Below are 14,771 nucleotides of genomic sequence, written 5' to 3' on the forward strand. Positions count from 1 at the left end.
TCTATGATTTAAGCTGTTTTTTTAGGGTTTTTTGAAATCCAACAAAAAATTTTCGGTGAGGTTTTGACAAAACACGGCCGCGGAACCGAACCCAAAACGCGAAAAATTTCCGGTGCACATCACTAATATATAATAGCCCAGATCTGTGACTCATTTGCTAACGCTGGGTGGAGTCACAACACTGGGCGGAGTTAGTCAAATGAGTCACAGATCTGGGCAAATCTATAGGAGACAAGGAGCAGAAGCAGATAGTATGGGCATGGCACAGGCAGGGGTGCATACCTCCCAGCTTTCTGCAGGCAGGAGGGGCACACAAGCGGTGAAAAGGGGGCATGGTAAACAAAAAGGGGCGTGGCTTCACGGGAGGGCCCCCGTTTTCTTCAGTGAGGGGGCATGCCCAGCGCTCTGTGAGCTGCTGGCATGCCTCCAGGGGCGGATTATGAGTCCGGGGGGGCCCAGGGCACTTGAGACAGGGGAGCCCTATCTCATTGCTGTGCCTGCTGTGGGGTTAGGGGCGTGGTCTAATCGCGCCCATGTGGCCACACCCCCTTATGCAAATTATGGGATTTTTTTTTAATATGGAATTTTGGCCCCTCAGCTAGGGCTAAATCCAGAGGAGGTGGTCGCTTCCCCTACACACCCGCACTTCAGAAGAAAGCAGGGAGACTGCTGCCTCCCTGCAACACCACAGACCTGCCAACACGCAGCAGCATGTGCTGACTGTAACACAATGCTGCCGCTGTTGCTGGCAGGACGGAGGAGCTTCTGAGCTGGGGCAGAGCTACTCCAGCCGGGGGGCCCCCTAAAACTGTGGGGCCCACGGTACGTACCCCCCCCCCTTAAACCGGCTCTGCTGCCGGAAACCCCGGGAAAGTTGGGAGTTATGGGTGTGTGTGAGGGGTTATGCCGTACAGACAGACGGGCACCGGCTTACTGTGTGCTTGACCCCCCACATCAGCATACTCAGCAGAGTCTCTCTGGCGCGAAGGAGCGTCACTTTCTAGCACACTCCACAGCTGCAGTTTTGTGGGGCACCTGCCACTGTGCAGGTTCTGTACTGCCTGTTATCTCCAGCCCCGGCAACCCCACCACTAGCTGCAGCGCTGCCGCCCACAGTGAGGTGTGCCCAGCTCCGTCACACACTTTCCAGCGGATAGCGCTGCAGAAGTCCGAGCTGCTTGCAGGCTCCGACCCCCTCCTCCCTCCAGCCGCAGCGTCTCCTGGGAGCTAACCAGTCACTCCCAGTCTCTCCTTACCACAGTGCCCAGCAGCCACGAGGTCCACGCCGCGTGCATGCTAAGACCCCCTCCTCACTCCAGTCGCAGCGTCACCTGGGGGCTAACCAGTCACTCCCAGTCTCCCCTTACCACAGTGCCCGGCAGCTACGCGAGGTCTGCGGTGTGTGACTGAGGAGGGGGGGAGGGATGCTGACGGGCAGAGGAAGCAGGACTCCAGCCTGAGAGAGTCAGCCATGCCAAGTCTCCACCAGCAGCAGATCCCAACAGGTTGGAGTGGAACAGCAGCAGCCAGCAGCAGTGACTCCGGTAAGACACATCTGTCTGTCACCACTGTTTTTTTCCTAATACCAATCTCTCCCGTGCCCTGTGTTCTGTCATGTCCCCGTCACCCCTGGCCTTACCCTGTCACCCTTATCCTGGCCCTTTCACCCTTATGCTGGCCCTGTCACCCCTACCCTGGCCCTGTCACCCCTATCCTGTCCCTGTCATTTCTGTCCTAACCCCTGTCCTGGCCCCGTCACCCCTGTTCTGACACTGTCACTCCTGTCCTGGCCCTATTACTGCATGCCCTCCAACTACCTTTTTGGCAGGTACAGTACCCGCAGCGCCTCCAGACCCCTCCTCAATGCACCACACCTCCCCCTCCACCACATGCGACACTCCACCCCGCCCCACACGCTGTGCCTCCAGACCCCCTACACCACCCGTGGCTCCCACTCCTATGCCCCCCACCACCCACAGCACCTCCAGACCCCCTCCACCATCCACCCCCATATATGACTCCCCCCCCCCCTCCACCCGCAGCATCTGCAGCCCCCCCCACCCATGGCACCCCCGGACCCCCTTCCCCATCCACCGCACCACCCGTACCTGCCCCTCCCCTTGCTGTTGCAGATCAAGCCTTTGCAGTCATTGGGTAAATATAATAGCCTGTGAGTTGCAGGTACCCTGGAATTTTTGTTTATTTAGCAACTAGGTTTAAAGTGGCAATCAGTTCAAATTCAATAGCAACTTGGTTATTTGCCTTTTAAGTTATTGCCGCTTTAAATCTTGTGGTTGCTCAGCTTCTAATAACTGTGTGTAGAACTCCTTGATGAAGCAAGCAAAAAATGATGCGCTGTTATTTCAGGAACCATATCTTGGGTTTCCCTTTTCAGATGTCATCTGAACATTTGTGAACTCTACTAAAATAGGGTAGTTTTTGTTTTCTATACCTTTTCATGATCAACCTACACTGCTTGTCACATTTCACACAAAAGCTGGCTGCAGTGGTGCTAAAAAGGAGGCATATGGGTCTATTCATGAAGCAGTGAAAAATGTGGAGTAGTGAACTGATGACCCAATTGTTACTTACCAGGTAACAGCGGCTCTAGTCTTCTTCTAGGTCCCAGCAGCCATGTGACCTGCACATTTTCGTGGGGACCTGTTCATCAGGTGAGTTTAGTCCCCCTATTGGCTAACCCTAACCCTCCCAGCAAAGCCTAAAGGGCGCTACACACTGGTCGATATATTTGAAAGATATGAACGATGTCATTCATAAATGATTTTAAATCAATCATTCATATCTTTCAGTGTGACTACTCTAACGATGAATGTTGTGCATGCCCGCAATCGTTCATCGTTGAGCGATCATCGTTTAAACATGCCAGTCAATTTGGACGACATAGATGTCCGTACTCTCACATCGTACAAATTGGCCATCGATACTGTCCAGTGTGTAAGCTTTAAATCGTTGGTGGTACCGCCAACATCGCCCAGTGTGTAGTTCCCTTAACACTAACCGTGCCATTTTGAGAATGGCAATTTTTCAGATATCAACATGGTGCCCAACGACATGTTGACCCATGTCTACATTCTAGTGTCAACATAGTCACTGTCGACCATGTGACTGGATCCTTTCAAAGTTGTACAGTAGCAATACATTTTTTTCCATCCACTCTAAAATTACAGTAGGGATAGGAGGGCAGATGTATTAACCTGGAGAAGGGATAAGGAAGTGATAAACTAGTGATATGTGCAAGGTGATAAAGGCACCAGCCAATCCGATCCTGTTAATTTAGTTATTGGAGCTGATTGGCTGGTGCCTTTATCACCTTGCACATATCACTGGTTTATCACTTCCTTATCCTGTCTCCAGGTTAATACATCTGCCCCAGGGTTTCCTAAGCCTATGCCTGCGCACTCAAAGGTCAGAACAAAACACCATAAAACTGCTATTACTTTGGCATTTTAGCATGACTGCAAGTGCTCAGATACGGAGATCAATAATCCTGGTGCAAACAATGGTTCTATTTCTGCAAAATCACTCCCGAACCCGGATAATGGTTCAAATTAATCTTAGGATTGTCGTACAGGATATTTGCAATAGACATTAAATCATTCTCTTTGTACTATATGGCAGTGGTTCTCAAAATCATCCCACGGCATCCCGCACAGTTCCGGTTTTCCAGGTCACTTAGCAGGTGCACAGGTGTAGTAGTTATTACTCACTGGCCCATTTTAAAAGTTCCACAGGTGAAGCTAATTATTTAACCTGCGATTCTGTGGGGAGACCTGGAAAACGTGAACTGCTCGGGTCCGGAAGACCAAGTTTGAGAACCCGTGCTGTACGGTAATATATGACCAGTGATGTATATTTGAATGAATGGTGGTGTTGATATCATAAGTGGAGCATTTACAAAATATTATACTTGTGTAATGTACAATAAAGCAGTACTGCAAAGAGATTGGGGGTTGAAATGCTGGCGGTCAGAATACAGACCACGGCATCTCGCTGTATAGAATCCTGACGGGTCAGGAAGGAAGCCACCCCCATAACACCCCCCCCTCCCTAAGTGCCTAACTACCCCCTCCTCCCCCCCACACCTCCCGGCAGCCTGAACCTTGCCTCTCCCCCCAACGGCTTTCCTCTCTGACATCTTGGCTGTCAAGATACAGACACCGGTATTGTGATTCTATTCGGGATGCCAGCATCGATTTTTTGACTGCTGGGATCCTGACCGGATCCCCAGTGGAAGTAGTAAAGGGACTCGTATTAAGGGTGGTTTAGGACTAAGTCTTTGTACCAAGTTGCTGTGGCAAATAAGTGTTTATACATATGGAGGCCAGTTTTTACATGTTATTTTCTTAAATTGTGGATTTAGGAGTCTATTTACTAACCTTGGATGCAGATAAAGTGGACAGAGAAAGTACCAGCCAATCAGCTCCTGTTATTTTTCAAACACAGCCTGTAACATGGCAATTAGGAAATGATTGGCCGTTACTTTATCTCCACTCAAGACTTCGTAAGTAGACCCCTTAGTCAGGAATTCTTACAAATGGACAACCCTAAATATCTTCATTACAAACAAAACATGAAACAAAGATGGATATCTTAACTAGCTTAACTATTCAACAACCTAGTTTGTATAGTTGGCAAAAAATAATTTACCATTACTAACAGTCGTAAGTACCTACAAACTTGCCACATGTTCCACAGGTTGGATGTGGACCATACGTGAACAGCAAATGTCAATCATTGCAGATTCTCAATAGGAATTTGGTCTGGGTTCTCTTTCTTTTGCACCAAACCTACTGCAGTTGGTTTCTTTCTGCTGCATAGAAAAGTCCTAGATCTCTTGTAACAGGTTTAATTTCACGCCTATTTACATCTTGCTCTATTTATTTCAATACATTTTCCACTCGCTAAAGCAGTTGAGCTTATCATGGACTTGTGCCAAACAAAGCACCTAGCATGGAGGTTGACCATATAATCTTCCTCCACTTGGAGGCACATACCATTTGTACTGAAGATGTGCATATTTGAGAAATGTCCAGACTATGATTGACCCATCACTGCCATAGAAGACTTCATTCTGGTCAGGGCTGAAATAGGTCTGACTTTTTGGTGGCAATCCAAATAACTGACCTTCTTGATTCAGGGATGAGGGTAATCAGAATGGAGTCTCTCTAGACCAGTGGTTCTCAAACTCTGTCTTCAGGACCCCACACAGTTCACGTTTTGCAGTCACCTAGCAGGTGCACAGGTGTGTTCATTACTCACTGACACATTTTAAAACATCTACAAGTGGAGCTCATTATTTCACATGGGATTCTGTGAGGAGACCTTGAAAACATGAACTGTTTGGGGTCCTGAAGACAGAGTTTGAGAACCTGTGATCTCGACAAATTAATAGTTATGCTATATAATAGTTATGCTATAATAGTAATACTTCTTCATGATGGGCTCAACAGTGCAATAGGGATTCCCTCTAAAATATTCTTATATGGTTCTAGATAGGTGCGCTTTAAAAACCTGCTCACATTTATTTTGAAGCACTTATTTAGAAATGTACTCTGAAGACAAATGGTAGCAACATTGTTTATTTTTCTCAGCAAAAGTCAGTGATTTCAGATGGTCCTTTACAGCTGGCATTTTCAACCGTGGTCCTCAAAGCACACTTATAGGCCCTACACACTGGGCGATTGTACTGCAAGATATGAACGAGATAAAGTTCATATCATGCAGTGTGGAGTCACCAGCGATAAACAATGCGCTCGTTCATCGCTGGTGCCCCGTCGGCTGTGCACGCAGGCCAATATGGACGATCTCGTCCATATTTGCCTGCACTTGTATGAAGCCGTGTGACAGGGGAAGTGAAGAAACTTCACTCTCTCCCCCCCCCCCTCCCCCCTCCGTCTGTCGGCCGTATCGGCGGTCGGGCAGCTCGGTGGCATATCGCCATGTCTGTAGGGCCCTTTAGGGGGAATTCAATTGGGTGCAAGATGTTACCAGCAAAAAACCTTGCCCAATTTTGGATAACCACACTCCCGATACCTGTAGTATCCAATAAAAAAAAAAAAAACACGTCGGGTTTTCTTCTTAGATAACCCAACGGCACAAGAAGCCGTAGCGATTTCTATAGAAATCACAACTTCTCTGCTGCAATTTAATAAGAAAATCCGGCAGCTGCAAGGTTTTTAAAATCTCCTGTGCACAACTGATTATGCCCCTAACAGTCCAGGTTTTAGTGATATCCATGTTTAAACACAGGTGACTTAATCAGTACCTCAGTTATCTTGATTTAACCATGTTGAAGCCTGGATATAACTGAAACCTGCATTGTTAGTGTGCCTTGAAGACAGAAGTTGGGAATGCCTGCTTTACAGGATGAGAGCAAAAAGAAATAAGGATCGCTGCATAAAATGTATAAAAACTATTTTATATTGCTGACCGCCCACCAAAATGAAACTAAGCTTTGGGTGAAGTTATCCTTTAATTACAACTATTTATTTCAGTTTAACACTTTAAAAAAAGATTAATAAAAATAAAAATTTTGTAAACAAAAAAAAAAGCAAAAGAAAAGAGCCTAAGGCTACACAAACAGTATGAAGAAATATATAATTACATATTGAATGTTAAATAAAATCTGCAAACATGTTAAGATGGAGTTAAAGTATTTTGACTTAAAATGTTTTATTTTTCTGTTGCCGGTTGGCATTTTCCTCAAAGCAAATATACATAAAGAAGAGCTACCGCCTTTCACATCATTAGGAGGCCTCCATGCTTGTCGGAATAAACCCAGGTCCCGTGGCAGCCATTCAGGTCTGGAACGTGTGACAAGAGAACACACAAATGTTTTTAAACAGTCATACACGAACCATGTAGGAGACCGCTGTCCTCATGTGCTTTATGATGCAAACGCTCCAACGTGCGTGTAGCTTTCTCTTACAAACAGTATTCATGGCAGTGACAGAAGGCCTTAACCTCCCCTCTTCTAATATCATTCATTTCATCCCAAAACACATTGCACATAGTTCCCACATTATTACATCAAATAAAATATTAATAATTGAAACAGATATATTTAACGCTGTATACAGTTTTAGCCCTGTGTATTTTTTTTTATTTTTTTTGCCATTTAGAAATCTGGTGCTTAGAACAGAACAAATTATAAAATACTGTTAGTGCATTGCGGTTAAAATGAATTTGGTTTACATGAGTCAGGGCTTCTGGTGTACAAGAGAGTCCTCTCTGTACACCGTTAGCGCTAAATACTGATCTATGCAGAATCCACTGTGCTCAGCGGTGCAGGTAGGCTACCTGTCCCTGAGTGCTTTACACTGGTAAAAAAAATAATCAACTAGAAAACAAATTCTAATACTCCTTTTTTTATTGATTCCTCAGAGCCTCAATCTCAACTATGTCCCTTAGCAAACGTAAACGGATGCCATCCATGTATCGTTTTCTTAACGAGTTAACCGTTCTTATTATTAAAATGTTTGTCAAAATGAATCTTATAAAAAAAATTAAAAAAAACTTATGCAGAAGGAGTGTAATGAAATACAACCCCAAGAAAATTAAATAAACTATTTTATTATCCTGCCAACAATTAGAAAAGCGTTCTTCTTGTCCAGACATGTACAGTATATAAGTGTTAGGTGTTGTTAGCTTTCCAGGGCATCCAAGACCTTAATGATCTGTTGCTTAATGGCTTTGGTAGCATCTCCTGCATTTGAAATTAAGTACCTAGGAGGAAAGAAAAGTATTAAACGCAAGACACTGAACACATCTCAGCATTGCTATGCAGCTGATCCAAGCTAAGCATCCTGCTACATGTCAAAGGGGTCTTTTCAGCAATATTAAAAAATAAATAAAATTAAAATTTGGTTCCCAACAAATGCTTGACAGTTAGACATACTTGCCGACTTAAGAATCCCTCTCCAGGAGGGTCCTGAATAAGCAACCATGTCTGAGGTGGCGCAATCATGTCATTGTGACTATGCCACCAACTAGCTAATCAATATATTCCCTTCTACATAGACACACACATATAGGGTTAATCTTTGCTGTGAGCCAAACTCGACACAGTTGGGACTGTGGTGGGAATCGAACTGAAGACCTCAGTGCTGTGAGGCAATGCTAACCGTTACAACCAACTGTGCTGCCCCAGATTATTGTATAGAATTAAAAAAAAAAAAACCAACAACAAAGCTACTAATGTGTTAGTGGGCTGGTTACACATGTGATTATATGGCCTCTATAGGACCCCAAGAACATAAAGCTATATGGTAAGAAATGTCAGAATCCCATCACTTCTTTTTGTTCCACTGTAGTTTAATGTATTTGTATGTATGTGAACTTGTCCCTCTCCTTTAGCTTTGCCCTGGACCCCATGGAAAATAATGAAACAATTAGTGTAGAGTACACGGTATATCAGAAGGTACACAAGGATTAAATCATGTATTCAAACAGAACAAGTTGCAACCAAAAGGGGGTATTCAATTAGTGCCGGTTTTTTGACCAGTCGAAAGAATAGCACTTTTCGCCCGTTGCTAGGTCAAATTTACATTCGACCTATTCAATGGCCATGCTGTTTTTTCAACTGGTCGAAAAATCCTGCACTGGCGAAAACCACATGCATCGGCGAATTAGCCACTGATAAGTGTTTTGAAAATGAATGAAAAAACATGCAAAAATGCCCACCATTGAATATCCTGTGTCGAATTAATGCCGTTTCTGCGCCTGGTTGAAAAAAACGACACTAATTTGACACAGGATATTCAATCGTGGCCATTTAATTGAATAACCCCCATCCTCCCCCAATCACATTTGACAATTGCCTATAAGAGCTGTGGCCTTGAAAAAATAACTTACCTCTCTACTGCTAATATTTCCACACCTGAGCCACTGCTGTTCCCATATTTAAAAGTGATCAGCTCTGGATGTTTCTTCTTCGATGTAATCTTTACAACGGAGCTTAGTGCTTGTCGCGATTGTATATAAGCAAATCCTTTTCTAGACTGGATCTCTCGTAAACAATACATATGGGTTGCAGTTACCAGAAGGTGACTTTAAAAGAAGAAAATGGTGAAACTATTAATAAAACACTTAAATGAAGATATCTAATGTCATGTTTAGTTCCCTACCATAGTGTTAACACGGATTTCCACTCAGCAATAATGTGCAGGTTCTTGACATAAGTGTAGTTTTTTTTTAAGATGTTCGAGCAAATGATGGTATAACTAGTTTTATTTTTGTTTTACAATTTTAGGAACACTCCTGCTGTGCCAACTGCTTCTTTCAAAGAAACAAAAGTCCCTGGTATGAACAATACAGTATGAATCCTACCTGCACGCCTGTTACAGGGAGAACCTGTTCGGAGAGAGAAACTAATTTCCATAGGACACGCTCTTCAATCACTAAACTATTTATTTTGTTATATTAAAAAATACACAAATTCATATTATAAAAGCATACAGCCATTGCATAGATGAAAACCACCAGAAAAAATTTAAAATCAAATTGTTGCAAGATGTTTAATTTACTAAAAATGTATTTAAATTTTTTTTTTTTTTTTAAATTCAGTGTTCATTAGAATCAGTCCAAAAAGTGGTAATGAGGTTAATACGTCCAAATTAAAATGATGTTATTTAATTTTGACATATTAATTCCAGAGGAAGTAATTCTGACGAAACGCGTTGGGTTAAATCAGTTACGGGGTCTTGCTCAGTTCACCATCACACTCTATTGAGCTCACACCTGCGAAGGTAAGGGTGGTTTGATTTCTACAACTGTTGAAACTGACAAAATTCCCTGGCTGTATTTTGATGTATTTTTAATGTTCCTGTGAACATATGAAAATAGGATTTTGATACCTACCGGTAAATCCTTTTCTCTTAGTCCGTAGAAGATGCTGGGGTCACCATTAGAACCATGGGGTATAGACGGGATCCGCAGGAGACATGGGCACCAAGACTTTGAAAGGGTGTGAACTGGCTCCTCCCTCTATGCCCATCCTCCAGAATCTAGTTATAGGAACTGTGCCCAGGGAGACGGACGGGAATATTTAGAGGGAAATATTTATTGTTAAAATAAGATTTTACTCACCGGTAAATCTATTTCTCGTAGTCCGTAGTGGATGCTGGGACTCCGTAAGGACCATGGGGAATAGCGGCTCCGCAGGAGACAGGGCACAACTAAAGAAAGCTTTAGGACTACTTGGTGTGCACTGGCTCCTCCCACTATGACCCTCCTCCAGACCTCAGTTAGGATACTGTGCCCGGAAGAGCTGACACAATAAGGAAGTATTTTGAATCCCGGGTAAGACTCATACCAGCCACACCAATCACACCGTATAACTCGTGATACTATACCCAGTTAACAGTATGAAATATAACTGAGCCTCTCAACAGATGGCTCAACAATAACCCTTTAGTTAGGCAATAACTATAAACAAATATTGCAGACAATCCGCACTTGGGATGTGCGCCCAGCATCCACTACGGACTACGAGAAATAGATTTACCGGTGAGTAAAATCTTATTTTCTCTGACGTCCTAAGTGGATGCTGGGACTCCGTAAGGACCATGGGGATTATACCAAAGCTCCCAAACGGGCGGGAGAGTGCGGATGACTCTGCAGCACCGAATGAGCAAACTCTAGGTCCTCCTCAGCCAGGGTATCAAACTTGTAGACTCTAGCAAAAATGTTTGAACCCGACCAAGTAACAGCTCGGCAAATTTGTAAAGCCGAGACCCCTCGGGCAGCCGCCCAAGAAGAGCCCACTTTCCTTGTGGAATGGGCTTTTACAGATTTAGGGTGCGGCAGTCCAGCCGCAGAATGTGCAAGTTGAATCGTGCTACAGATCCAGCGAGCAATAGTCTGCTTAGAAGCAGGAGCACCCAGCTTGTTGGGTGCATACAGGATAAATAGCGAGTCAGTTTTCCTGACTCCAGCCGTTCTGGAAACATATACTTTTCAGGGCCCTGACTACGTCCTGTAACTTGGAATCCTCCAAGTCCCAAGTAGCCGCAGGCACCACAATAGGTTGGTTCACATGAAAAACTGATACCACCTTAGGAAGGAATTGGGAACGAGTCCTCAATTCCGCCTTATCCATATAAAATACAGATAAGGGCTTTTGCATGACAAAGCCGCCAATTCTGATACACGCCTGGCCGACGCCAAGGCCCACAGCATGACCACTTTCCACGTGAGGTATTGTAGGTCCCCGGATTTAAGTGGCTCAACCCAATGCGACTTCAGGAAATCCAACACCACGTTGAGATCCCACGGTGCCACTGGAGGCACAAACGGGGGCTGACTATGCAGCACTCCCTTAACAAAAGTCTGAACTTCAGGCAGTGAAGCCAGTTCTATTTTGGAAGAAAATCGATAGAGCCGAAATCTGGACCTTAATGGAACCCAATTTTAGGCCCATAGTCACCTCTGACTGTAGGAAGTGCAGAAATCGACCTAGCTGAAATTCCTCCTTTGGGGCCTTCCTGGCCTCACAGCACGCAACATATGTCCGCCATATGCGGTGATAATGGTTTGCGTTCACTTCTTTCCTAGCTTGAATTAGCGTAGGGATAACTTCCTCCGGAATGCCCTTTTCCTTCAGGATCCGGCGTTCAACCGCCATGCCGTCAAACGCAGCCGCGGTACGTTTTGGAACAGACAGGCCCCCTGCTGCAGCAGGTCCTGTCTGAGCGGCAGAGGCCATGGGTCCTCTGAGATCATTTCTTGGAGTTCTGGGTACCAAGCTCTTCTTGGCCAATCCGGAACAATGAGTATAGTTCTTACTCCTCTCCTTCTTATTATTCTCATTACCCTGGGTAAGAGAGGCAGAGAAGGGAACACATACACCGACTGGTACACCCACGGTGTTACCAGAGCGTCCACAGCTATCGCCTGAGGGTCCCTTGACCTGGCGCAATATCTTTGTAGCTTTTTGTTGAGGCGGGACGCCATCATGTCCACCTGTGGCCTTTCCCAACGGTGTACAATCATTTGGAAGACTTCTGGATGAAGTCCCCACTCTCCCGGGTGGAGGTCGTGTCTGCTGAGAAAGTCTGCTTCTCAGTTGTCCACTCCGGGAATGAACACTGCTGACAGTGCTAACACATGATTTTCCGCCCATCGGAGAATCCTTGTGGCTTCTGCCATCGCCATCCTGCTTCTTGTGCCGCCCTGTCGGTTTACATGAGCGACAGCCGTGATGTTGTCTGACTGGATCAGCACCGGCCGGTGTTGAAGCAGGGGTCTAGCCTGACTTAGGGCATTGTAAATGGCCCTTAGTTCCAGAACATTTATGTGTAGGGAAGTCTCCTGACTTTTCCATAGGCCTTGGAAGTTTCTTCCCTGTGTGACTGCCCCCCAGCCTCGAAGGCTGGCATCCGTGGTCACCAGGACCCAGTCCTGTATGCCGAATCTGCGGCCCCCTAGAAGATGAGCACTCTGCAGCCACCACAACAGCGACACCCTGGCCCTTGGAGACAGGGTTATCCGCCGATGCATCTGAAGATGCGACCCGGACCACTTGTCCAACAGATCCCACTGGAAGATCCTTGCATGGGACCTGGCGAATGGAATTTCTTCGTAAGAAGCTACCATCTTTCCCAGGGCTCGCGTGCATTGATGCACCGACACCTGTATTTGTATTAGGAGGTCTCTGTCTATAGACGACAACTCCTTGGACTTCTCCTCCGGGAGAAACCCTTTTTATCCTGTTCTGTGTCCAGAACCATACCCAGGAACAGTAGGAACCAGCTGCGACTTTGGAATATTCAGAATCCAGCCGTGCTGTTGTAGCACTTCCCGAGATAGTGCTACTCCGACGAACAACTGCTCCCTGGACCTCGCCTTTATAAGGAGATCGTCCAAGTACGGGATAATTATTTCGGCCATTACCTTGGTAAATACCCTCGGTGCCGGGGACAGACCAACGGCAACGTCTGGAATTGGTAATGACAATCCTGTACCACAATTTTGAGGTACTCCTGGTGAAGAGGGTAAATAGGGACATGCAGGTAAGCATCCTTGATGTCCAGTGATACCATGAAATTCTCCAGGCTTACAATAATCGCCCTGAGCGATTCCATTTTGAACTTGAACCTTCGTATATAAGTGTTCAAGGATTTCAATTTTAGAATGGGTCTCACCGAACCGTCTGGTTTCGGTACCACAACATTTTGGAATAGTAACCCCGGCCTTGTTGAAGGAGGGGTACCTTGATTTCACCTGCTGGAAGTACAGCTTGTGAATTGCCGCCAGTACTACCTTTCTCCGAGGGCAGCAGGCAAGGCTGATGTGAGGTAACGGCGAGGGGAAGTCGCCTCGAACTCCAGCCTGTATCCCTGTGATACTACTTGCAGAACCTAGGGATCCACCGGTGGGCAAGCCCACTGGTCCCTGAAGTTCCCGAGACGCGCCCCCACCGCACCTGTCTCCACCTGTGGAGCCCCAGCGTCATGCGGTGGACTCAGAGGAAGCGGGGGAAGATTTTTGATCCTGGGAACTGGCTGTCTGGTGCAGCTTTTTCCTTCTTCCTTTGTCTCTGTGCAGAAAGGAAGCGCCTTTGACCCGCTTGCTTTTCTGAAGCCGAAAGGACTGTACCTGAAAATACGGTGCTTTCTTAGGCTGTGAGGAAACCTGAGGTAAAAAAATTTCTTCCCAGCTGTTGCTGTGGATACGAGGTCCCAGAGACCATCCCCAAACAATTCCTCACCCTTATAAGGCAGAATCTCCATGTGCCTTTTAAAGGCAGCATCACCTATCCACTGCCGGGTCTCTAATACCCTCCTGGCAGAATGGACATTGCATTAATTCTGGATGCCAGCCGGCAAATATCCCTCTGTGCATCCTTCATATATAAGACGACGTCTTTAATATGCTCTATGTTAGCAAAATATTATCCCTGTCTAGGGTATTAATATTATCTGACAGGGTATCAGACCACGCTGCAGCAGCACTATTTATGCTGAGGCAATTGCAGGTCTCAGTATAGAACCTGAGTGTGTATATACAGACTTCAGGATAGCCTCCTGTTTTTTTCAGCAGGCTCCTTCAAGGTGGCCGTATCCTAAGACGGCAGTGCCACCTTTTTTGACAAACGTGTGAGCGCCTTATCCACCCTAGGGGATATCTCCCAACGTGACCTATCCTCTGGCGGGAAAGGGTACGCCATCAGTAACTTTTTAGAAATTACCAGTTTCTTATCGGGGGACCCCACGCTTCTTTACACACTTCATTCACTCATCTGATGGGGGAACAAAACACTGGCTGCTTTTTCTCCCCAAAAATAAAACCCCTTTTATGTGGTACTTGGGTTCATGTCAGAAATGTGTAACACATTTTTCATTGCCGAGATCATGTAACGGATGTTCCTAGTGGATTGTGTATATATCTCAACCTCGTCGACACTGGAGTCAGACTCCGTGTCGACATCTGTGTCTGCCATCTGAGGTAACGGGCGTTTTTTGAGCCCCTGATGGCCTTTGAGACGCCTGGGCAGGCGCGGGCTGAGAAGCCGGCTGTCCCACAGCTGTTACGTCATCCAGCCTTTTATGTAAGGAGTTGACATTGTCGGTTAATACCTTCCACCTATCCATCCACTCTGGTGTCGGCCCCACAGGGAGCGACATTCCATTTATCGGCCTCTGCTCCGCCTCCACGTAACCTTCCTCATCCAACATGTCGACACAGCCGTACCGACACACCGCACACACACAGGGAATGCTCTGACTGAGGACAGGACCCCACAAAGTCAT

At 45.9% G+C, this 14,771-nt stretch overlaps 1 protein-coding gene across 8 annotated transcripts in view; it reads right to left on the reverse strand.

The window, feature by feature from the left end:
- Window positions 1-6,663: 6,663 nt before the first annotated feature.
- The window catches only part of TBC1D23 (TBC1 domain family member 23), a 365,222-nt gene continuing 357,114 nt past the window's right edge, over window positions 6,664-14,771 (reverse strand). For all 8 annotated transcript variants that reach the window (XM_063956244.1, XM_063956246.1, XM_063956245.1 and 5 more), the window contains 2 exons: window positions 8,875-9,069; window positions 6,664-7,746 (listed from right to left, as the gene is read on the reverse strand). In XM_063956244.1, coding sequence (XP_063812314.1) covers window positions 7,665-7,746; window positions 8,875-9,069 — 277 coding nt within the window. In that variant the 3' untranslated portion in view covers window positions 6,664-7,664. The remainder of the gene's footprint in view (window positions 7,747-8,874; window positions 9,070-14,771) is intronic.

The sequence above is a fragment of the Pseudophryne corroboree genome, chromosome 2, assembly GCF_028390025.1.
Source record: "Pseudophryne corroboree isolate aPseCor3 chromosome 2, aPseCor3.hap2, whole genome shotgun sequence".
Lineage (NCBI taxonomy): Eukaryota > Metazoa > Chordata > Amphibia > Anura > Myobatrachidae > Pseudophryne > Pseudophryne corroboree.